The sequence below is a fragment of the Elephantulus edwardii genome, unplaced genomic scaffold (genome assembly GCF_000299155.1).
Source record: "Elephantulus edwardii isolate Elephantulus edwardi_28Jun2011 unplaced genomic scaffold, EleEdw1.0 scaffold00550, whole genome shotgun sequence".
NCBI classification, from domain to species: Eukaryota; Metazoa; Chordata; class Mammalia; order Macroscelidea; family Macroscelididae; genus Elephantulus; species Elephantulus edwardii.
Genome location: NW_006400300.1, coordinates 159744 through 185175, shown reverse-complemented (window position 1 = coordinate 185175; position 25432 = coordinate 159744). Strand labels below are relative to the sequence as shown.

Sequence of the window (25432 nt, the reverse complement as noted above, 5' to 3'; positions counted from 1 at the left end):
CAAGCATCAATAAATTTAAAAACATAGAAATAATACAAAGCATCTTCTCAGACCACATTGCTACAAAATTAAAAATTAATAACAGGAAGAGAAAAAACCCCAAATCCTACACATTTGGAAGCTGAACGACACCCTGATTAAACATGAGTGGGTAATACAACATATAAAAAATGAAATAAAAAAGTTTCTTGAAACAAATCACAATGAAAACACAATTTATCAAAAACCTCTGGGAAACAGCCAAAGCACTACTCAGAGGTCTATTTATAGTAATAAGCAAACACATCAAAAATAAAGGAAAAAATGCTAATTGATTCTTTAATCCAACCTTCCAAAAAGCTGAAAAATAACAAGAAACTCGATACCCTCTAAAAAAATGAAATTACAAAAATTAGGGTACAATAACAGGTCTTTCCTGAATGTTTGATAAAATTGACAAGTGAAACCATCTGGTCCAGGGCTTTGTTGTTGTTTAAGTTGTTTCATTATCTGTTCAATTTCTTCTTTTGTAATGGGTCTGTTCAAGTGTTCTATTTCAATATGTATCAGTTTAGATAGGTTGTGAGTTTCTAATTATTTGTCCATTTCCTCTAAGTTTTCATATTTGTTTGAGTATAGTTTTTAATAATATTCCATTGTTAACCTTTTTCTTTTAGTTGGTTCTGTTATGACATTGGCTCTTTTATCTCTTACTCAGATTATTTGTGTCTTTTCTTTCCTTTGTTAGTTGTGCTAGTGGTTTGCTGATTTTATTGACCTTTCCAAACAACCAATTCCTGATCTTATTGATGTTCAATTAATCTTATTGAAGTTCAATGCCATCCCAATACAAACACAAATTCCATTCTTCAGTGAAATGGAAAAGGCAATTTCTAATTTCATCTGGAATGGGAAGAGACTCTGAATTAGTAAAGCAGTCCTGAAAAAAAGAAACAAGATAGGAGATATCTCACTCCCTGATTTAAAATCCTATTACCCAGCCATAATGGTCAAGACAGCATGGTTCTGGTACAGTGACAGACACAGAGACCATTGGAACAGAATTGAGAATCCAGATATCAGCTCATCTACTTATGGTCAACTGATTATTGACAAGGAGATAAAATCAGTTAAATGGGGAAACAAAAGTATTTTTAACAAACGATGCTGGCAGAATCAGAGACCCCCACCTCACCCATACACAAAATCAACTCAAAGTGGATCAAGGACCTAGGAGTAAAATCAAGGACAATAAACTTCATCAGAGAAAAGCCTGGAAGAACTCTAGAAGCCTTAATCCACAATATGAACAGTCTTCCAAACATCTTGAAAAGCCCACAACCAGGAAAGAATAAAATAGATTAATGCAACCTTCTAAAAATCAAAGCCCTATGCACATCAAAAAAACTTTTCCAACAGGGTAGAAAGGAAAGTCACACACTGGGGGGAAAAATTGATAGTGACGTATCTGATAAGGGACACATATCTAAAATTTATAGAATACTCCAACACCTCAACAAGAAGAAGGTAAAAAAAAATCTAATCACAAAATGAACATAGGATATGAATAGATAATTCACCAAACAATACATTCAGATGGCAAACAAGCTCATGAAGAAATATCAAAAATCCCTAGCTCTAAAAGAGATGCAAATCAAAGCAATATGAGATATCATCTCACCCCAGTAACAATAGCAGCAAATAACAAATGCTGGCAAGGTTGTGGAGAGATTAGAACCCTTATTCACTGCTGGTGGGAGTGTATAATGGTAAATCACTGTGGAAGGCAGTCTAGTGCTTTCTCAAAAAGTTGGAAATAGAAATACCATTTAATCCAGCAATTCCACTACTAGAAACATACTCTAGAGAAACCAGAGATGCCACCCAAACAGATATATGTACACTCATGTTTATTGCTGTGTTATTCACAATAGCAAAGAGATGGAAGCAACCCAAGTGCCTATCAACAAATAAATGGACAAAAACTTATGGTATATTCACACAGTGGAATACTGCACAGCACTGAAGAACAAATTACTCCTTGAGGGCAAAGATTTTGAAGCTCCATCTCACATACTTGGTCACGTGGCCAGGAGGAATCAGTTCTTGGAGAAGGACATCATGCTCGGAATGGTGTAGGGACAGAGGAAAGGAAGACCTTGAATAAAATGGATTGAAACAGTAACTGGGGTAATGGAAGTAGATGTGTTGGAGCCAGTGAGACTGGCTCATAGGGCAGTGTTCAGAGATGTTGTATATAGTGTTGCTATGAGTCTCAGGCGACTTGATGGCACATAAAAAGAACAACAAGAGGGTATAGTGAGCTTAATCTCTGGTTAGAACAAGTAGTCCACAAAGACAATGTTCTTTTATTCCCTGCCCCCATGTTATTTGAATGAAAGTTTACAAAGCAAATTAATGTTTCATTCAAATACAATGTTTTGTCTACATCACACTTCGGTGAGTAGTGACTAGAGTCTTGAAAGTTTTCAAGTAGCCACCTAATATGCAACCACTGATCTTTCTGTCTGCAACAAAGATGCATAGAAAAACAATTGTGTCAGAACTTGATTGTGCCTGGCTGCCATTACTAACCACAGTGGAAAGTCCTGGGTAGAGTAAGTGAAAATGTGGAACAAAATGGAACAACATAGAAGAACGACCAGGCTTACTGGTCTGACAGTGATTGGTCGAACCCTCAGTCAAATGATGGCCCTCAGTCATTATTTGAACCTATAGCAAAACTGGATGCCTCTGGAAACTCTATAAACATAAAGAAATGATGTTAAGTATAGAACAGAGTTTATGTCTTTTGTTCATAGGGTCACTAGGATTAGTATTTGACTTGACATTAACCACTGCTAAGTGAAACCAGTGTTGTTTTATTTTGGAGGAACATTCTTCTATTTTGTACATCACTCTGTCAATTTACTGTACTGAGGTAATCTGGGTTTGCTGTGATGCTGAACCTTGTGGCATTGGGGTGTCAAATACCATAATGGTTTCCCAATGTGGACAGTGTTTGACGGAGCTCCCAGTTGTAAAACAGGTTTGGAAGTAGGAGTGGCATCCACTTCCTAATCCACATGCCTCTGGAAACTCTATGAACTTGGAGAAACAACAATAGTTATTATTGAAAGGCATTAGGTATTTTGTTCATAGAGTTGCTATGAGTTGTGCTCAACTTGATGGCAATCAGCAGCAGCAACAACAACAACAACATAAAAAATCACTCTTGTGACTCAACTTTCAATCAAATAATAGGCGGGAAGCACCAGGGGGGCAAAAGGATAAAAAGTTTTAACAAGGCCCTATTAAAAAAAATTGACTTTAATGATGAAAACACAAAGAAACTAGCCAGGACTGGCAATGTTAGAAAGTCTGAAGATAAGAACCTCTTGCTGACTTCCTTTGATGAGGGGGTTTGCTGTACAAGACCCAAGGCCTTATATAGAGAAAACCAACAATTGCCAACCTGTTTACCAAAATCCAGTTAGGAGCTCAAGGCCAAGATTATCTATTTGAAGTAGCTAAAATAAATGGAAAAAAAGGATGTGGAAGGGGAAATGAAACTATCTAAGGTCTCTCATAAAAGCCAAGCACAAATTGAATGAGGCATTTATGAATTTAGGTAGTTCTTTATAGCCAAGAATTCATTCCAATGTATAACAGTTAAAATTTCAAAGGGAATTTATACATTTTTAGCTTTTGCTGGCCTATTAACTTACTGTTTCTTTGTTCTCTTTGTTGTTGTGCTTGGGCTGATCTCTCTTTATTGTAGCAGGTTTTGAGTCCTTGATGATCCTGCCTGTGTAGGTTTATGGCAATCTTTTGTTAAAACTCAGAGTGAACATGGTTAGAAACTCCTGCAGTCTTAGACGCCTTCTAAACTTTACTCCCTCCCCCCCTTTTCTCCGTGCTTGTTGCAGTCATTTTCACTAAGTCTGGATAAGATGCTGGATTTTTTTCTTTTTCTGAGTCCTTACTGGCACAAGGAACCTCCTTGATTGTGGAGTTATAAATATATATTTCATGGAATGCTTTCAGAATTGTAGCATCAAAGAGAATCATGGGAATTAGAAGCAAAATTTTGAAAATTGACTCTGTTAGAGGATTTATCAGAGATAATGTTAGTTTTCTCTTGCTGCTGTATTAGTTTTTTACTGTTGTTATACCCAATTACTGCAAACGTTGTGGCTTAAACAAAACAGAACAAACCGGTGGCTGTCAGTTGATTCTGACTCATGCCTCCCCCATGTGTTTGGAATAGAACTGTGCTCCATGAGTTTTCAGTGGCTGTACAGATTGCCAGACTTTTCTTCAGAGGTGCTACGGGTGCCTTAAAACAACACGTGTTTATTTTATAGTCTGTAGGCCATGGTCAAACAGGGCTAAAACCAAGGTGTTGGTAGGACTGTGTTCCTTTTGGAGACTCTAGAAAAGATTCTATTTTCTTGTCTGTTTTAGATCTTAAAGGATATTCACATTTCTTGGCTTGTGGCCACTTTCTTCATCTTCAAAGCCAGAAAGGAGCCCTCTATGCCTTTCTTCTGTAGTAACGTCACTTTCTGATTCTACCGCCTTCTTCTTTAACAACCTTTGCAATTACATTGGGCTCTCTTAGAAAAATCCAAGACAATTTCCCCATCTGAGGCCTTTAACACAATCACATTTGTGAAGCTCTGTTTGCTATATAAATTATTTACTTGTTCATATTGTTGTTGTGTTGTTATGTGCCCTCAAGTCACCTGCGACTCATAGTGACTCTGTGTACAACAACCCTAAACCCTGCTCTATCCTGTGCCAATCTCACTGTCTCTGACCCACCTACCTCAATTACCCCAGTCACTGAATCAAACCATCTCATCATCTCACCAATATCTAGTCTGTAAATACTTAAGCATTCTATTTTTTCCTTAATAATATCTATTTTTCCTACATTCATGGTTCTCACATTCCATGTTCCAATGACTAGTGTCTGCTTACAACTCTTCCTCCTCCTTTGTGTTTCCCTACTTGAGGGTTCCACCTCCATTGCCCTATCTGCTAGTCTAAGTGTTTTCTATTGTACACAGGGTTTTTGAAGCCCTGCTATTTTGGATGTGGATGGCCAATCCTTCTTCCTAGTCTGTTTTAATCGGAATGCTCAGATTTTGAAAAGTATCTGACAGACAAGCATTTTATAGGGGAAAAAACCACAAATGAAAGATATTTCCCTATAGGTTTTGAAAAGTAGAACATGAACATCTTTAGGGGGATTAATGGTTTATCTATCACCCACTGTTTCTCAGAACCATGCAATCTGATAATGGATAAACAATACTAAGTCAAAGCACTTTAACCTCAATCTGGTATCTCCTTGGTGATGTTTTAAATAATGGCTTGATAAGCCATTGCATCAAACTGTAGATGGGATAAGACCCTCAAAAAAAAAAAACTCAGAGAACATGTGGAACATTTAAAAATGAATATGAATAAAGAAAAAAAGGAAATTACACTATTTTCACTTTCCAGAAAGGCAAACTAGATGATGTTTTGAGGGGTTAAAAGGGGATGAGGAATGTGAAAATTTTAGATTTTTACTTCTGATGGTTCTGGATAGCTAATAGTGGGAGAATAAAGATATTAGACATAGAATCTTCACCTCACAGCCCAAGAGATGATGCAAGTGATACATGCATCCTTTTATAGTTGTACATGTCAGAGGTTAGAGCTAGAAACTGAATTCAGAAACTAGTCTAGCATATTGTTGAGTTGTAGATAAATTTACAGTCTCACCCAGTGAGCAAATTAGCAGGTTTTATGTTCCAAAGATGGCCACATGTATATATTTATGTCATCCCACATGCTCTTCTTACAGTGTAAATGACATTCCTGTCTAGAGGTGGGGTTATTCTCATCCCTTTGTTCTAGCCAGGGGCATGTGATTGTCCTAACGAATTGAGTAGGGCTAAAGTGACTTTTGAGGCTGGGTCATAAAAATAAGATGGCTCCTAATTCTTGCCTAATATTGCCATGAAGGTTAAATCAAAAGGAGAAGTCTTAGAGCAGACTGAGAGTGAGAAGGAAAGGTGGCAGCAATGTTGGCAGTTATGGCAGTCGAGGTGATGAAGAACCAGAGTCTGATGTGAGACAGAGCTGTGGGCTCCTTGTTTATGGAGAGAGAAAGTTAAGTACTTGCTGGGGTTAAGTGGATGCCTTTTCTGGGAGAACTGTCTGCTGACCCTTGAAGCTACAGTCTAGTGCCTTTGGGCCTAGGCTTATGGGTAGAGTGGGGATGGCACATAATTAGCAGAACTAAGAGAGTTTTCTAACACTTTCCAGAGCAGGGCAGAGACCAAGGCCATGAGGCTGAAGAGCAGAGATAGGCCTGCTTGTGAGCACACAGAGAAGATACTATCCTGGTTGAAGAATTAGATCCTGGATGTTTACAACCTAAATAGCCTATTGCTTCTTGATAAACCCAGTAATCCTGAGTGTTGGCTGTTAGTTTTGTGTGATCATTACAATGGATTACAGAACCCAGCATAAAAATAGTGAGAGCCTGGGAGGGACAGTTGGTGCTGGGCCTGTTAAGATGGTATGGCATGTAGGTCTGAACTCATAGGAATTGTCTTTGTGCTATTGATACTATTGATAAGGATTTTGAGTATTATTCGCCCTTGTGAAATTAGTGGAGGTTAGATTCTGCTTCCTCCAAGTCCCCAACCTTCTTTACTGCAGGAACTTGAGGAATGGGAGAATGAAGAGTGACTAGTAATAGGTATGGAATTTCATTTAGGGGATGAGTATGTCCTGGAATTAGAGAGTGGTGATGGTTGAACAACTTCTTAAGTACACTAAAACTCATGGAATGATATACATTAAAAAGAATGAATTTTAGGATATGTGAATTATATCTCAACAAAAATCTAAGTTTTTTTTTTTCTTTGATTATCTATGAGTGATGCACATTCCTCTTCATAAAGTACAGCCTCTTGAATAATCTAGTCCACAATGGATTAAAAAAGTATGGAGAAAGGACACATCCTTGACACATTCCCTGTTTGATTTTGAACCATTCAGTGCTTCCTTGGTCTGTTCTGAGGACTGCTTCCTGGTCTGAGTACAGGTTTCTTATAAGCACAATCAGGTCTTCTGGGATTCCATTTTTATCAAGGTTAGCCACAATTCGTTTTGATCCACACAGTCAAATGCCTTTGCATGATCAACGACACACAGACATTCCTCTGGTACTCTTTGCTTTCAGCCGAGATCCATCTGACATTGATGATATATATATGTTCCTAGTACCACAGCCTCTTCTAAACCCAGTTTGCACTTCTTGTAAGTTCTTTGTCAATGTACTGTTCCAGAAATTTTAAAATAATATTCCATAGGACTTTGCTTGCGTGTGATAGTAGTGGTACCATTCAATAATTTCCACACTCTGTGGGATCCCTTTATTTTTGAATGGGAATAAATATGGATCTCTTCCAGTCAGTTGGTTGTCCTCCAGATTTCTTGGCACACCTGGTGAGTTCATCCAAGGCACCATCTCTTTGTTGAAATGTGTCACTTGGTATTACATCAATTCCTGAGGCCTTGTTTTTTGCCAAGTCCTTCAGAGTAACCTGAGCTTCCTTATTACCATTGCCTCTTGATCATATGTTGTTTCATGAAATTCTTCTGAGTCAGCCAGTTCTTTGTGGTATAGTGACTCAGTGTACTCCTTCTATCACCTTTTGATGTCTCCTGGATTAATCAGTATTCTGCCCTTAGAATTCTTAAATTTTGTGGCAAGAAGCTGCACTGCAATCTCAAAGGCACTTGGTTCAAATCCACCAGATGCTCAGCTGTAGAAGGAGGGACAGCTCCTCCTGTACCAGTTGGATCCAATTCAACAGTACATACTCACAAAATAATAATAGTAATAGCAATAATAATAATAATAATAATAATAATACATTTTAAAAAGAAAGGAAAAATTAAGTATTACAACTAGATGTTTCAATTTGTTTTTCAGTTTCTTTAGTTTAAGAAATGCCTAGCAAGTTCATTCTTTTTGTTTTCTGACTCCATCTCTTTCTACATTTCATTATAATACTTTGCTTTGCCTTCCCAAGATGCCCTTTGAACTCTTCTGTTCAGCACCTTAACTTCATAATTTCTTCTCTTTGCTTTATGAGGAGGAGTGTGGTATCAGAATTGGAGGAAGAATCATCAACAACCTGCACTATGCAGATGACACGTTTGGTGCAGAAGGTCAAGGACTGCAGCCTTCAATATGGACTGAAATTCAGCACCAAGAAAACAGAGATTCTCACCACTAGACCAATTGGCAGCACCATGATAAATGGAGAAGAGATTGAGATTGTAAACAATTTCAGCTTACTTGTTTCCACAATCAACACTCTTGGCACTAGCAGTCAGGAAATCAAAAGACAAATTGCATTGGGAAAATATGCTGTCAAGGACTTCTCCAGAGTGCTGAAGAGTAAGGATGTCAGTCTAGAGATTAAGATGTGTCTGATCCAGGCCGTGGTCTTTGCAATTACTTGCTAAGCATCAGAAAAGTGAATAAGGATGACAGAAGAAGAGTTGATGCCTTCTAGTTGTGGTACTGGAGAAGAATATTGAACATACCATGGACAGCCAAAAGAACAAACATTTCTGTTCTGGAGAGGGTGAAGCCAAATTGTTCCTTGGAGGCAAGGATTTTGATGCTCTGTCTCTTATACTTTGGGCATGTTGCCAGGAGGGACAAGTCCTTAGAGAAGGACATCATGCTTGGAAGAGGAGAGGGACAGCACAGGAGAGGAAGACTTAGGATGCGATGGGTTGACAAGTAACTGAGATAATGGGAGTAGGTGTGTTGGAAAGAGTAAGACTGGCTCAGGACAGGGCAAGATTTAGAACTATTGTACATAGGGTCGCTATGAGTAGCAGTCAACTTGATGATACATAATCACCACAACAACCTATGAATGAAATAGCTAAAAAAACCCACCACAACTGTCTATATTTTGTGTTGAACATATATATGTGTGAAGAATATAAACTTTTACAAAATCTTTAACAAATTTGTAAAAAGGTTGAAACCAAAAGAGAAATGGTATTATTCACTCCTGTGACAGATCAGTATGTAGGAGTCAAGTTTTTATTTTTAAAAAAAACAAAAATACATGAATATAATTAGTTATTAGTTCATTATTCCTTTCTTATCACACTGATTTATAAATGATATACAGTTGTTGAATTATATGTAAATAAATGTATAATTCTAGTTATTGCTGGCATTATGTTTGTGAGGTCAATAAAAAAGTTTTTACTCTGAGTTTTTTCTCATTGTTATTATTTGTTTTATGTGATGATGAATGCTGAACATCGTTTTTATAGAGAAGTGCTGATGTGCATGATTGTCAAATATGTCGGGTATTGCTGAGAGTCCAAGCAAAATAAAATTAAGAGCCTAAACTGGAATGGCAATGGTGAGAATTAAAAGATATATATGTATCTTAGAAATAAAATGATTTGGTGTCTAAAGTTAAGGAGGTAAGTAGGGAGATGTCAAAGGTAAGTATATTTCCAGTTTGGTGATAACTGGCAATTCTTGGGTAGCTGTTTTATGTACTCAATGTCTAGGAATGCTCTTGAATATAAATATTTCTCAATGTGTAGACTTTGAATGAATGAGTAATTATAATCTCCCCATTAAATAAAACCCCCTTTATTGCTGTCTAGTTGATTCTGATTTCTAGTAACCCTAGAAAATGGAAAGAAAACAAAAATTTCAGAACTAGAGCAATAAATAACATTGTGATAAAAGAGGCTGATGTTCTCAAGAATTTCATTTTACTTGATTCTACAATCAATGCCCATGAAAGTGACAGTCAAGAAATCAGATGACATATTGCATGGGGAAAATCTGCTGCCAAAGACTTCTTTACAGTGACAAAAAGCCAGGAAGTAACTTTGAGGACTAAGGTATACCAAACTCAAATCATGGTATTTTTTAGTATTCATCTATATGTATGTGTGTGTATATATGATAAAGTTTCATCTTACACACTTTGGCTATGTTGCTAGGAGAGTCTATTCCTTGGAAAGGGACATCATACTTAGAAAGGTGGAGGGACCATAAGGAGTGGAAGACCCTTAACCAGATGGCTTGACACAATGACTGCAGCAATGGGCTCAAGTATGTCAGGGATAGTAAGGATGCCTAGGATAGGACAGGATTCAGACCTGTTGTTCATAAGATCCCTGAGTCATCCTCAACTTGATAGCTCCTAACAACAACAATATATAGTGTTGTGGTGGTGCACTGTCAAGTCAGAACCAACTCATACCTGACTCTCCAGTGGGTTTTCATAGGTAGTTTCATCACACGGGAGGAGATTGCTCATCTTTATCCTGCAGAGCAGCTTATTTGAACCAAGTGACTCTGGGATTCAGTTCCTTACTTCTAGGCCACCGGGGTGTGTGTGTGTGTGTGTGTGTGTGTGTGTGTGTGTGTGTGTGTGAGAGAGAGAGAGAGAGAGAGAGAGAGAGAGAGAGAAAGTTGGACAATTAATAAAGAGGACTGGAGAAAAATTGAGATCTTTGAATTTTGTTGTTGGCAAAGGATAGTAAATATACCATAGACTGCCAAGTAAAATCTGTCTTGGCAGAAGTGCAGACAGAGTGCTCCTCAGAAGCAAGGGTGTAAAGACTTCATTCTATGTACTTTGGGTAGGAGGGGCCAGCCCCTGGAGAAAGACATTATGCTTGGTAAAGTGGCAGGTTAGCAAAAAAAGAGGTAGACCCTCAAGGAAATGAATCAGCAAAATAGGGGAAGACCCTCGAGGAGATGGATTGGCACAATGACTGCAATGGTGGGCTCAAGCACAACAGAGATAGTGAAGATAGTGCAGGATGGGGCAGCATTTCCTTCTGTGTACATAGAACTGATGCCCCAGCACCTAACAACATAGCAACAATAGAGGACAGAGCAGAACTGTCCCACAGGGTTTCCAAGGCTGGCAATGTTTTTTGGAATCCCATTGCCTTATCTTCTCCCATGGAGTCATTGGTGGGTTAGATGGGGTTCACTCTCTATGCACTTTTCTACTTCAGCTGTTGTAGAAAACATCTACTTTCAAGGTGTCACTTGACAGCACACTACCCCAGCTGTAATTCCTATATTTTGTCTTCTGTCCTTGGGTTTTTCTTTTATTGTTGTTTACTTAGGTGTTCTGCAACCAAGGTTCTCGGGTAGTGTAGAAGATTTGGACTTTCCTGTTAATCTAAGAGTAGTCAATTGGAATTTACGGACCCCAAATATGGATGTAAGGCCTGGGGATGTGTCTTTGTGAAGGTCGCAACCAAGAAACCCTAATGGACCAGCTATGCTATGTAATAAATGGGATCACCATGAGTTGAATTTCATTCACTTAAGGAGAATGTTTTGATTCCATAAAGGAGTTAACATTTAAAAGACAACTTTCAATCACTGCTGGTTAGTGGATAAATGTGTCTGTTCTGTAAACTACATCATATTCTATTTGACTCCAATGAAGGTGATAATGTTCTAGTTTCTCAGAGTGACCAGCTCAGTACTACATCCCTGGATAGACTTTACATCCTCCTCAGTTTCACGTTTCATAGTTCTTTACTTCTATTTCTTGTGATTGCTTTCCACAATAAACTATCCACATTACATTGTCTCAGTCTTTTTAGGGGAGCCCAGATAAGTTGTTATAATGGAATTAGTATTGGACCAGGATCCAGGAGGCCTGAGTAGCTTTATCACAAGCTTGATATTGTGAAAATCACTTTATCAACTGCTAAGGTGAATATTTGTATCACCATTTTCAGATGCTCATAGATGATATATTTCAGCTAACAGATGCTGCTCTGGACGTGCTCACCAAGTTGTGCCAAGAAATCTGGAGAACAACTACTTGGCCAACTGACTGGAAGAGATCTATATTTGTTCCCATCCCAAAGAAGGGTGACCCAACAGAGTGTGGAAACTATAGAACAATATCATTTATATCACATACAAGCAAGATTCTACTAAAGATTATCCAAAAATGACTGAAACAGCACATCAGCGGAGAACTGCCAGAAGTCCAGGCTGGGTTTAGAAGGGGTCGTGGTACTAGGGATATGGTAGCTAATGTTAGATGGATCTTAGCTGAAAGCAGGGAGTATCAGAGGAATGTCTATCTGTGTTTCATTGACTATGCAAAGGCATTTGACTGTGGATCATAACAAACTGTGGCTGACTCTAAGAAGAATGGGAATCCCAGAACACTTGATCATTCTAATGCGAAACCTGTACTTGGACCAAGAGGCAGTTGTCAGAACAGAGCAAGGAAACACTGCATGGTTCAAAATTGGGAAAGATGTACACCAGGGATGTGTCCTGTCTCCATACTTTTTCAACCTGTATGCAGAACAGATTATCCGGGAGGCTGGGCTCAATGAGGAGAAGAGTGGCGTCAGGATTAGTGGAAGATCTATCAACAATCTGCGTTATGCAGATGACACAACCCTGCTTGCTGAAACTGAAGAGGACCTGAAGCGCTTGCTGCAGAGGGTCAAGGACTGCAGCCTCCAATATGGATTGAGGCTCAATGTCAAGAAGACAAAGATTCTCACCACTGGACCAATTGGCAGCATCAGGATGGATGGTGAAGAGACTGAGATTGTTCACAGCTTTAGTTTGCTTGGCTCCACAGTCAACACTCTCGACACCAGTTGCCAGGAAATTAAAAGACGTATTGTGATGGGAAAGTCAGCTGTTAGGAACCTCTCCAAAGTTCTGAAGAGCAATGGTGTCTCTCTGGAGACTAAGAGTTGGACAATGACCAAGGAGAATAGAAGGAGAATTGATGCCTTTGAGCTGTGGATCTGGAGAAGAGTGTTGAGGGTACCATGGACTGCTAGGAAAACAAATAGATTCTTCCTGGAGAGGGTTAAACTGGGTGGTTCCCTAGAGGCAAGGATTCTGACATGTTGTAAGGAAGGACAGGTCCTTGGAGAGGGACATCATGCTTGGGAGGGTGGAGGGACAGCGCAGGAGGGGAAGGCCCTCTATGAGGTGGATTGATTCGGTGACTGGGGTAATCGGGATGGGTGTATCAGAGACAGAGCGATTGGCACAGGACAGAGCAGAATTTAGGGCTCTTGTACATAGGGTCACTATGAGTCGCAAGCGACTCGATGGCACATAACAACAACAACAGACTGAAATGGAAAATTTCCAAAGTAATTTTACGAATAAAAGTCAAGAGTGATGTTTGCTGCATGATCTCTCTTGCATAATTAAAAGAAAGTATATGTACACATATATACTAGCCGATATACAAGGAGCCCTGATGTCACAGTGCTTAAACTTTGGGCTGCTAACCAGGAGATTGGTGGTTCAAACATTCCAGTCGCTAGGTGAAGAGTCAACCTCACTCAGCACTATAGAGTGAAATCCACTCATAGCTGATCCTCTAGCGGTTTTCAGATGTTGCGAATCGCAGGGGAGGAGATTGCTCATCTTTTCCCTGAGGAGTAGTTAGTGGATTTGACCCACCTGCCTTCCATTGGCAGACATCTCTTACCCAGTAGGTCACCGAGCTCTCCTTGGTAAAAACATTACAGCCTTGAAAATCGTAAGGGTAAATCCTACTATGAATTGGAATCGAGTTGACCGAAAAACTGGTTTAGTTTGATTAATGCATACCAAATGGTGAACTAACACAGTTTACTATATATTTTTGTATACACAAAACACAACCCAATTTTTACGCAGTATAAAATGATTTTTGTATACAATAATTTACAAGGCGAATGCAGCTTGTGTAATTAAAAAAAATAACGTCTCTATCAGAAGGCCATTGGATCATGTTCATGAAAAGTGCAGAGCAGGTTAACCATGCACTGAAAGATATCCGAGCAGTGCCCAGGTGAGCGCGCTAGGGGGCAGCGGAGCTAGGACAAAGGCAATGCTGGGGGCGAAGGCGAGCGGGAAGGAAGGGTGGCTGGGCCTTTGTGGTCACCAGAGGGCAGAAGTGTGGGACAACCTAAACTGACGTCTGCCTGCTCTTCCTCAGACTCTCAACACTAGACCAGCCATTTCCAAAGTTCTATTCCATCCCATTGCTGGCCCAGATTGGGAGATTTTCAGAATCAAGTGTTCCCTATACTCCCAAGGACGCTCAAAGTACTCTCAAAATTGGTGCTCAGCCGCTCTTCCTTCCTTCTGCTCCCCCTTTTCCATCTCACATCCACAGAGAGGGGAAACCGAGTCACTGAGAGGACAGTCCAGAGCCACCCAGGGAATCAGCGCCCACGCCAGCCCTCCGGGCCTCCTGGTTACTGGAGGTGGGGTGGGGTGGTGTGGTGCTGGGTGTTCACTAGGAAAATACACAAAAGAGGGTGAGGGGGAAGGCGGCTGGCCGGGCAGGAGTTGAGCCAGACACATGGAGAAACGCTGCCCAGGATCAAAGGAAATATGACATTTGAAAAGAATGTGCGTCTGCTTATGGACGGACAGGGCGGGGGTGTGTGGGGGAGCAGGGCTGGTCTAGATCTTGGGGTCTCTACCCCGTCGGTCTGATCTCAGCTTCCAGCCTCCTTCTGCTTTGCTTCACCCTTCCTGGGTGGGGTGGGGGTGCGGTTGGGTGTCTATTCGCCTCTTAGGTGGAGTCTGGCCACCAGCAAGGGGTATTTCTCGCTCCCACTGTCTGCTTGACTGTCTTTCCTTTATTTCCGAGATGAAGTTGGAAGGGAAACGTAACCCGAGGAGACCAACAACAACAACAAAAAATCCAGCCCGCCGTGGTCTCCGGCTGGGCCTCGGAACATTCTTCTCCCCGCCCGCCGGGACTCTCCGCCCGCCCCTCCTGCATCGCGGGCTGGGCTCGGAGCCGGGGCAGCTCCGCACGTCACTGGGGTCCCCGGAGGCTGGGGGGTGGTCCCCTGGGCTGGCCTGAAAGGACGAGAGTCGAGGGAGGGGAGCCGCCTCGGCTGCTTCTCGGGCCAGCCCTCCTCTTTCCCCCCAGCCCCGAACAGCCTGTTTCTCATTAGAGTAAAGGGCGCGGTCCCCGCCCGGCTCCTGAGAGTTTGTAAACGTCTGACCCGAGTGTTGTCGCTTCCTTAACCCTTTAGCCACCTAGCTTGGGCGGGACTGAGGATGGGACCCTGGAACCAGTCCGATTTAGAAATTGGCCATCACTCGAGTCACCCTTCCTTAACTCCCTCTCTGACAATTGGAGCCCCTCCACGCCTGCCCTTCTTGGAAAGTCCAGCCCTAATCTTCCTTCCTCCCCCTCCCAGGTGACAGGTGTCCCGTTTAGCATCCGCCCCCCCTGCCCCCAACCCGGTCAGGTTGCGGGGTGGGGTCTCTGGGCCCTTCGTAATGCTGGCCAGAATTTCCAGGAAAGTTGGATGGGGATGCCAGCGAGTCGAGGATTTATTGCAGACTACATTTCTAGGGAGGAGGGAGCCGACTTCCCGTGGGGGCTAATTAATGACCTTTCTGTCCTATAGGATCGCTTCGAGTCGGAATAGACTCTGTGGCAAAGAGGTTTTTGGGCAGACTGACTGGAACAAGGGTAGAAGTAAAGTCTGGCCTGGATTATCTGTCATTAGGGGCAATGAGCCTTTGAACAGTTCCCCAAGTTTTTCGTCTGAGACTGCTAGACATCTTTCACCTTTGGAGGAGAAAAGTCAGTGGGTGGAGGGACTGGTTTCGCAGGGTAAAGTCTCCAGTAGACCCTCACAGGGCAGCCTCGGGTCAAGGACTTCAGAGGAATGGCTTTCCCTTCTCCCTAGCAGCTCGTAGACTTTGCATCTCAGAGACAGTATGCCTCAGGCCTGGAGGGAATAGGTAGCACTCCCTTCTTGCTGGTAGCTGGTTGCCCAGGCCTTTATAACTTAAGTCTCTTCTGTGACTTCTGTACACTGGGAATCCACGTTGGGGCCCCTTTAAGGAGCTCGGACCCGGAGCCCTGAACTGACTAGACTTAAGCGTGGTAGTGACTGAGTTACGGGCGGGAAAAGATTGTCACAGACCCGAGCCAATAAGCATCATTAAGGCCCTACTACGCTTGAGAGAAGATTTCCCAATGCAGTTATTTATTTATTTTTAATTGGGGGGATGGGGAGGGGACGGAGGGAGGGCGCGTGGGGGAGGACAAGGGGCGCGTGGTTTTCCCATCTCATCCCAGGAGGAGGGGCTGGAGCATCCCCGGCAGCCAATCAGGGACTGGCTGGGGGGGCCGCCTTTGAAGAAGTTTGGGGGAAAAAAGTTTGGAAAAGTTTCTATAATATCGAGGGGGCGTCCAGAGGGAGGCGGCAGCAGCGGAGGAGGGGGCGTCTCAGAAAAGGGGAGGGAGGGAGCCGCGGGTGAAGACGCAGCGGCCTCCGGAGCTCACCCCTCCCACCCAGACCCGGACCTGGGGGCTCTGGCGCGTCCATGGGGGCCGCGAGCTGCGAGGATGAGGAGCTGGAGTTTAAGCTGGTGTTCGGGGAGGAGAAGGAGGCCCCCCCGCTGGGTGCGGGGGGGTCTGGGGAAGGTCAGTGTGGAACTGGGAAGGGGTCTTGGGTCAGTGAGAGAAGAGGCCGGGGACCCTGAGTCGGGGGAAACTCGGGCAGTGAGTCTGGGGTGGATGAAGAGGCCAGAAGTTGACGGGCGTCTAGGGGCTCGGGGAGGTCTGAGGAGGTGAGACTAGGGGCCCTGGGCACCACTTTCTCCTTTTTAGGTTGTGACTGGGGTAGGGGTGGGGGTGCTGTTGGCTGCGCGCCGCCTCCTGGCTGGGCCGACGGTCCCTGGGATGGGGGGCGGGTGGACACGGCGTCCCCGTGAGCCCCAGGGCTGTGGCAAGGAAAGGGAGGTCGGGTCCTAGACCTTGCAGGTAGCCCAGCGATGGGGGGGAGGGGGGGCGCAGACTGGACGCCCGGGGCGAGGGGAGCTCTTCAGCCCCGCCAAGGCGCCCCTCCCCCTCCCTCGTCTGGTCGCAATGAGAGGCAGATGGCGGGGACCGAGCTGGGGGCGGTGGCTGCTGCTCGCACGGAATCCGGGCCGCCCGCGGCCCCCCTGGCCAGACCCGGCCCCCCCTAGCCAGACCCGGCACGCAGCACCCCTCCGCTGCACCCCCGCCCCCGGATTGGGGGGAGCTAGGGCGGAGTCACCTCGTCCTCGTCACCATAGCCCTGGAGCCCCCCTCTCCTGGCCACGGTTGCGATGGCAACTGGGGTTATTGCCAGCGCCCGTTTAGGGGTTTGGGAACCGCTGCTAATTAGGTTCATGTGTGTGTTGCCCCCAGCCCAGCCCAGCGCCTCCCTAAACACGCCCCTAGGCTCAGCTCCAGCCCTATTGGGGAACCTCTCTCACCTTAGGACCTGCCCCTCGGGTACCCCCGAGCCTGAGGCGGGGGCTGGAGGAGGCTCCGAGACTGGGTTTTTCTCCTAGTGGGACAAGGCTTGATGGGTTTGAATCCGTCTCCTCCAGAGACAGTCTCAGACTCCACCTGAAGTTCAACTTTGGTTTTGTCTTTATGACTCTGAAGGACTCTTCAGACACCCCTCCTTTCGGAGGAGGGAGAGTCATTGCAGGACGTGGGGGTCTGGCCACTCAATGAACCTAGACATCTCAAGTGCCCCTTTCCCTCCCTATCTGCCGTGGCATCCCTTCCCCTCTCTTCTCTCCAATCCGCGTTCTCCCCACTTTTACAGAACTGGACTCAGAGGACGCCCCATCATGCTGCAGGCTGACCCTTGGGGAACCCCCTCCTTATGGTGCTGCCCCTATTGGCATTCCCCGACCTCCGCCCCCTCGGCCTGGCATGCATTCGCCACCGCCACGCCCAGCTCCCTCACCTGGCACCTGGGAAAGCCAGCCCGCCCGGTCGGTGAGACTAGGGGGGACGGGCACAGGTCCTGGGGGTGCTGGGGGCGGCCGAGTCCTCGAATGTCCCAGCATCCGCATCACCTCTATCTCTCCCACGCCCGAACCACCTGCCTCGCTGGAGGACAACCCTGACGGCTGGGGGGACAGCTCCCCCAGAGACTACGCCCCTCCAGAAGGCTTTGGAGGTTACCGCGAGGTAGGCCAGAGCAGCGGGCCCTTCTTCAGCCCCAGCCCGGGTAGCAGCAGCCTGTCGTCCTGGAGCTTCTTCTCCGATGCCTCCGACGAGGCGGCCCTGTATGCGGCTTGCGATGAGGTCGAGTCAGAGCTAAACGAGGCCGCCTCCCGCTTCGGCCTGGGCTCCCCGCTGCCCTCGCCCCGGGCCTCGCCTAGGCCGTGGACACCCGACGATCCCTGGAACCTGTACGGTCCAAGCCCCGGCGGCCGGGGACCCGAGGATAGCTGGCTACTCCTCAGTGCTCCAGGGCCCACACCTGCCTCACCGCGGCCTGCCTCTCCTTGTGGCAAGAGGCGCTATTCGAGCTCTGGAACCCCATCTTCCGCCTCCCCAGCTCTGTCCCGCCGCGGCAGCTTGGGGGAAGAGGGATCTGAGCCACCTCCACCACCCCCGTTGCCTCTAGCCCGGGATCCTGGCTCCCCAGGTCCCTTTGATTATGTGGGGGCCCCACCAGCTGAGAGCATCCCCCAGAAGACAAGACGGACTTCTAGCGAGCAGGCTGTGGTCTTACCTCGGTCGGAGGAGCCTTCTCCGTGCAATGGGAAGCTGCCCTCAGGAGCCGAGGAGGCGGTGGTTCCTCCAGGGAGCTCCCGGAAGGAGGTGGCAGGCATGGACTATCTGGCTGTGCCCTCTCCACTCGCTTGGTCCAAGGCACGGATTGGGGGACACAGTCCTATCTTCAGGTGAGGGTAAACCTGGCACTGCAGTCAATGCATTAGGAGAGCAGGAGGGGACAACAGATGCACTGAAAGAAGTTTTGTGCTCTCCACTTTCAAAAGAAAATTTGCAACCTGTAGGTTAGATGCAGCCTAGTGTGTTTCAGTGACACTCTCTTGGTGGACCAATTAGATACAGGGTCCCACATTTTAGGAGGATCAATTAGGTAAAGGCATTTGCACTAGTCCTTAGGAACCAAGCTCTGGGCCCTGGTGTGAGGCTGGGTTTGGAATGAGGGCAGAATTTCAGCCTTCCACTCTGGTTCAACAGGTATGCACTTTCTTTGTTGCAGAGAAATCCTTTCTTTACACCTCAGTTTCTAGGCCCTGACCTAGTAGCTTAAAGTCATAGTTGCTAATTTGAATAAAATAGTATATATTTGCAAGTCAAATTATTCCTATTAAAGTAGATAGTGCTTGCAGTTCGACTACTCGTTCCTTCCTTTCCCCCACAATGAACTCCATTCATATCAATGATCCTAAACCTTGAGATGTCAGGCTAGCTCCATTCAGGTAAGTTTCCTAGGGAAAGAACTCTTATCAGACCAGCTCTCTTAAGGCAGAGTTCTCCATCTCTGTTCTCTTAAACAGGCTAATTCTTCACTGTGGGGGCGTCTTCTGGTCATTACAGTATGTCCAGTGACATCCCTGGCCTCCATCCATTAAACGCTGGTAGCATTCCCTTCTTTGGTTGTGACAATCAAAAATGTCTCCCTGCCTTGCCAAATATCGCTTGAGGGGAGGGAAGGTGAGATCACCTGTTGAGATCCACCCACTGCCCTGGGCTACCTGGGAGCTCAGTAAAGGAAAATTACTTATCTGTAACCCCCTGTCCAGCTCTAAGTAGTAGATGGAGTGCTAGACCAAGAGCAGAGCAGCCACTGGCTGAAGCTCTTACACCCACTAGTTTGCTTGGTCTCTTCCATTCTACTCTTTGGATCTCAATTTCTTCCTTTGTAAAGCAACACTGCTAATTGCTAAAATATTTTCTGAACTGGAGTGGTATTTCTTCACCTCCCTCTTCTCATCCAGGACTGAGGTGTTAGGATGGATTGGGAGTTCAGGTGAACACTGCCTCCACAATGTTACGCTCAGAGCTGAGAAGGGGGCCTCAAGCCTACCTTCACCTCCGTCTCTTCATCTCAGATAGCTCCAGGAGCCCTATCTCCTCTCTCCTAGTTTCTGGATTGGTGGAAATCCTTTTCCTTCAACGTTCGCGCTCCTGCTCTAAAAAGCTGAGACCAAGGGCGACTTGGTCACTGCTTTTCCTCTTCCACCAGGACTTCTGCTCTGCCCCCCTTGGACTGGCCTCTGCCTAGTCAATATGAGCAGCTGGAACTGAGAATCGAGGTGCAGCCTAGAGCCCACCACCGGGCCCACTATGAGACAGAGGGAAGCCGAGGAGCTGTCAAAGCTGCCCCTGGCGGTCACCCTGTGGTCAAGGTAAGGGGCAGGGGCCAGCACTGATAGCCTTTCTCCTCTCCTCTCCCAGATCCCTACACATGCTCCTGCTTTACAGACACATGGCACTGCCCTTTCCCACACTCTCTCTGCTCTGACCCTGCAGGCAGCCTAAGGGAGGGGCTGGAGTTAAGGGAGGAGGGATGCATGTCAAGGACCCGGATATACTTTCTACTACTCTGTCCTTCCACTCTGAACTCAACTCATCCCATGGGACACCAGCCTCATGTCTGCTCCGGAAAAATGGCCTGCCAGCTGTGGGAGGAGGGCTGGGCGAAGGCTAGAGGTCACTGGGAATTGGGCTGTCCTTTAGTTGATGTGGGCCAGTATCTCTTGGAAGCTCTTCTGTCTTCCTCTAACCCAGTTTTGGCCTTATTTCAAGAATAACATTATGAACTCCAGGCCACATTTTCTCTACAACAGAGGCCCAGATTTCCCAGGGGATTCCTTTTAAGCTTTCCTTTATCTTTTACTTATCCATATTCCCTGGTGGATATAAAATTCAGGGATGGATGAAGGGTGAATCAGTAGGGATTTTAATTGAGTGGCTCTGTCTTCCTCTGTCAGCTTCTAGGCTACAGTGAGAAACCACTGACTTTACAGATGTTCATCGGTACTGCCGACGAGAGGAACCTGCGGCCTCATGCCTTCTATCAGGTGCATCGAATCACAGGCAAGATGGTAGCCACGGCCAGCTACGAAGCTGTGGTCAGTGGTACCAAGGTGTTGGAGATGACCTTGCTCCCGGAGAACAATATGGCAGCCAAGTAAGTTCCCACTTAACTTCCCTGCAGTCTGCAGAGTTAGGGCCAGCTTTTTGCACTGGGGCTAAGTTAGGTCCACTTCCTCTTGCCAGAAATGTGAGAGATTCCCTAGAGCCCTTTTCAGGTCTTCTCATGATCAAGGAGAGGATTTCTGAGGCTGGGGAAATTCTGGAGAGGCTCCCCTGGGTTAGAAAACAGCTTCCACAGCTCCCTCGAAAGGCCATTTGGGGCTCTGGAGAGAAGGTGGAGAGGTCTTTGGGGTTGTATCACCATTCTGGCCTGAGCAAGAAGAGCTTACCATCCATTTCCTTTACCTTCAAGCATCGACTGTGCTGGAATACTTAAACTTCGGAACTCAGACATTGAGCTTCGAAAGGGTGAGACAGACATCGGGCGCAAGAATACTCGTGTGCGGCTGGTGTTCCGCGTGCACGTGCCTCAGGGCGGCGGGAAGGTCGTCTCCGTGCAGGCAGCATCGGTGCCCATCGAGTGCTGTGAGCAAACAGGCCCTCTGCCATTCCTGTCTTCCTGTCTCTTGTGACTCTGGTTTGTCCAGCTGTCCATTCTGTTTTGGCCCAGGACACGGTGCTGTCTCCCCTGGACAGTCCTGTAGAGGGCTCTTCAACTCTCATTTCTACCATGGGAATGGGGTGTTTGTCTATGTGTAGATCTCTGTATGTGTGTGCGCGTGCGCGCACATATGTGTCTGTTTTATAGTTTGGCTTCCGCCACAACCACTCTGTCCCTAGGCTGGTCCATAGACTCTGTACCCCAGCTGTGCCTGGGGTAGCTCTGTGCACTTGAGTATTCTGATCACCATTTTCCGACGCAAGAGTGACACCTTGCATGGTCTGTGCGACGTCAGGGATAATGTTGCTTTACCTGTTTTGTCTCCCTCTGAGGAAGGCTTCCCTAGAGGCCCCTGGATGCTCCTAAGGCTTGATGGTTGGGTGTGTGTGTGTGGGGGGGGGTGTCAGAGAAGACTTTCTCTTCAGTACTTTGCCCAGCCATTCTTCTTCCCTGCACGGCTCTGCAGCCCAGCGCTCGGCCCAGGAGCTGCCTCAGGTGGAAGCCTACAGCCCCAGTGCTTGCTCCATGAGAGGGGGTGAGGAACTAGTGCTGACCGGCTCCAACTTCCTGCCAGACTCCAAGGTGGTGTTCATTGAAAGGGGCCCTGGTGAGTACTCCTTGAAGAGGGAACGGGCAAGGAGGAGAGGTCAGAAAGAGCTTGGAACTAGCAAATGGGAGCTCCCTGGCACTGCTGCTAAATTAGCCAGCTCAGCCTCAGTTTCTTTATCTGCAAAATGGCAAGGAAAAATTGCCCCCTCCTGTGATACTATCTCTGTCCCATGGGGAGCTGTACATGACAGCCATCTGAGAATGTTGAACTATGCGTTGTTCTGTATAGAGGAGTTAGATTTGAGATAATGTCCCACCTCTATGTGGATGGGGTATAGAGGTGAAGGGTAGAAGTGACTTAGAACCCCACCCTGAAACCCTCCTCATTTGGACTAAGGGTCTGGTAGCACGCAACTCAGCCTGTGATTACTGAGCCCAGGACAGTGCTGCAAGAGTGGAGAAATGGAAGATTGAGGCCTCTAGATGCACCCACCCACCTAAGACCTTTGCCCACCCAGAGCCCTATGCCCCAGGGACCATGGCTTCTATATTGAAGTTTAGTGCCCTGGAACCATGCACATTCCAGAACTCTGGAATCTCATTAGCTCCCTTCAAGCCAATCACCCCTACCTTACCTATCTTTGCCCTTCTCCCCTGCACAATCATGAGATGGATGTTTGGAGCTGGGTGGGGAGTTTGAGAGTTGCTTCTGCCACTATTCCCTGGGGCCCTGCCATTGCCCTTGATCTCAGTTTGCTGCTCTGTGGACCCTTACATAATTTATGAGGGGACCACAGTCCTGCTACAGTTTAAAACACCACCTCTTCCTTTCTCTTGGGTAAATGTACAGTGAGTTTGACTGTGTGCCAGGCCTTCTAGGAGGCTTCTGAATATGGCCATGGCTCTAGTAGATATGGCAGAGGACTAGTGCAGGTGGCAGAGGCTCCGGCATCGGGCTTGAGATCTTTGTTCCATCTGCACAGATGGAAAGCTGCAATGGGAAGAGGAGGCCACGGTGAACCGGTTGCAGAGCAATGAGGTACCAGTGTTACAAGGGAGACCATCCTGGGGCTGTGGGGGACGATATGGAATTCTGAACAAGATACCTTTGCCCTAGAGAATGAACTCCAAAAGCTACATATTACTTTCTGAGGGAGGCAGCCCAACTGTTCATCCCTACAGAATGAACTTTGGCTCTTGGCAAATGTAAAAAGCTGGAAGGTGGAGTTTTCTTGGAAGGGCTAGACGGATCCTAGACACCTGGGGGTTCACATCTCATCTGCTCTTCTCCAGGTGACACTGTCCGTGACTGTACCTGAGTATAGCAACAAGCGGGTGTCCCGGCCAGTCCAGGTCTACTTTTATGTCTCCAATGGGCGGAGGAAGCGGAGCCCTACCCAAAGTTTCAAGTTCCTTCCTGGTACGCTCTAGGGCATAGGGATATGGCGAGCTAAGACAGGGTGCAGAGTGAAGCAGTGACCCCATTGTGGGGGCTACAGGACGGATGAAATCTGAAGCTAGAAGGCTGGGTGGTTGGTATGTGTACAACGAGGACACAGCTCAACCTCTCACCAGCTCGTCATCCTGCTTCCCCATCTACCTAGTGATCTTCAAGGAGGAGCCCCTTCCAGACTCATCTCTACGGGGTTTCCCTTCAGCACCTGGGCCCCCCTTTGGCACTGACATGGACTTCTCACCACCCAGGCCCCCCTACCCTTCCTATCCCCATGAAGACCCTGCTTATGAAACTCCTTATCTGTCAGAAGGCTTCAGCTATGGCACAGCCCCTCTGTACCCCCAGACGGGACCCCCACCATCCTACAGACCTGGCCTGCGGATGTTCCCTGACACGGGGGGTACCACAGGTTGTGCCCAACCACCCCCAGTCTCCTACCTTCCCCGCCCCTTCCCTACTGACCCTTATGGAGGACGGGGCTCCCCTTTCCCCCTGGGGGTACCATTCCCTCCTCCAGCCCCATTTAGGTCCCCACTACCTTCATCCTCACCCCTTGAAGGTCCTTTCCCTCCTCAGAGTGGTGTCCATCCCCCACCTGCTGAGGGGTTCAATGAGGTAGGGCCAGGCTATGGCCCTGGGGAGGGGGCTCCGGAGCAGGAGAAATCCAGGGGTGGCTACAGCAGCGGCTTCCGAGACAGTGTCCCTATCCAGGGTATCACACTGGAGGAAGGTGGGTGTGGGACTGGGGGCTGTGAGTATGAGTGTGTGAGAGGTTGCTCTGCATGTTAGCTGAGGGGTCTCTTCTGGGTGGGTTGGAACCTGGCTTCCCAGAGGGTGGGCATTCTTGGTTTCTCAGGGACAAGTGGAAGGTCCCAGAAGGCAAGCTCCTGGTGCTCATGGCTACTTGAATCTAGTTAATTTAAGTCGAAAGGGTGTGTGGAATACTTGCCCACACCTTTTTTCTGCCTCTGCCCAAATTACAAAATTTTAGGGCTAGAAAACTTCCAAGATTATTTAATCCAGTTCCTTTAATTTGAAACTTCAGGTTTGAAATTTTAGACAGGAGCTCGTTGAAGTATCAGTTACGCATATTTTCCCTTGCTTCAACTCTTTCCCCAAACATGAGGACTATGGTAGGATTAGTGGCTAGAAGCCTTCCTATTTTGCCTCTCCTTCTCCCCACCACTGCCTGGACAATACTGTTTGCCCCTGACAGTGCCTTTGCCAAGGTAGCAGGCGGTGGTGGGAGAGGATGAGGGGAGGTGTTGGAGAGTGGGAGCTCATGTGGATGGAGTTAGGTAAGGCTGAATTAGAAGCAGGTAGTTAGGCCGGCATATAACAACAACAACAACAACAACAACAACAACAGGCCTGATGGAAAAATAAGGCTCAGTGGAAGAGACGGCAATAGAGGGCGTCCTAGAGGCACTGGAGTCTACCTAGAATGGATGGAGGGGTTTGGAAAATAAGGGGACCTACCCTAGACCAGTCTTTCAACTGCCCCTCCTTTACAGTGAGTGAGATCATTGGCCGAGACCTGAGTGGCTTCCCCGCACCTCCTGGAGAAGAGCCTCCTGCCTGAACCATCACCTGACAACCCCAGCCCCCTACCCCCAGCCCACCCACTCTTCCTTCTTCCTGGATTGGTGGTTCCAGAAAGTGGGGACCACCAACTCTGGTTCCTGCTTCTCCAGCTTTCCCCAGCCTTTCCACAATTGTCCTTCCTCTGCTCCTGCTGAGTTGTGGCCCCTGGGCCTGGTGCTACCTTGCAGGGGTGAAGAGAGGAAGTGTGGAGGACTAGGAGGGGGGAGGAAGCCAAGACTGGGCTGG

At 46.6% G+C, this 25432-nt stretch overlaps 1 protein-coding gene across 3 annotated transcripts; it reads left to right on the top strand.

The window, feature by feature from the left end:
- Window positions 1–16104: 16104 nt before the first annotated feature.
- On the top strand, window positions 16105–25202 carry NFATC4 (nuclear factor of activated T-cells, cytoplasmic, calcineurin-dependent 4). Of its 3 annotated transcripts, none has more exons than XM_006903259.1 (10): window positions 16105–16517; window positions 17677–18769; window positions 20083–20245; window positions 20831–21030; window positions 21349–21521; window positions 22064–22204; window positions 23130–23185; window positions 23440–23566; window positions 23751–24332; window positions 25117–25202. In XM_006903259.1, exons 1-10 carry the CDS (start codon window positions 16418–16420, stop codon window positions 25182–25184), a joined length of 2703 nt encoding a protein of 900 aa, XP_006903321.1. In that variant the 5' UTR covers window positions 16105–16417; the 3' UTR covers window positions 25185–25202. The 3 variants fall into 3 exon arrangements, with proteins under 3 accessions (XP_006903321.1, XP_006903323.1, XP_006903322.1); XM_006903261.1 differs by having other exon boundaries at window positions 23751–24011; window positions 25117–25184; XM_006903260.1 differs by lacking the exon at window positions 16105–16517 and adding an exon at window positions 17177–17252 and having other exon boundaries at window positions 25117–25188.
- The last annotated feature ends 230 nt before the right edge of the window (window positions 25203–25432 follow it).

What these genes read in the sequence shown, in the direction of transcription:
- NFATC4 (XM_006903259.1), top strand. Translation starts at nt 16,418, where the DNA reads ATGGGGGCCGCGAGCTGCGAGGATGAGGAGCTGGAGTTTAAGCTGGTG. An exon ending in GAGAACAATATGGCAGCCAA is followed by an intron (nt 21,031 to 21,348) that starts GTAAGTTCCCAC and finishes TTTACCTTCAAG; the next exon opens with CATCGACTGTGCTGGAATAC. An exon ending in GTTCATTGAAAGGGGCCCTG is followed by an intron (nt 22,205 to 23,129) that starts GTGAGTACTCCT and finishes CCATCTGCACAG; the next exon opens with ATGGAAAGCTGCAATGGGAA.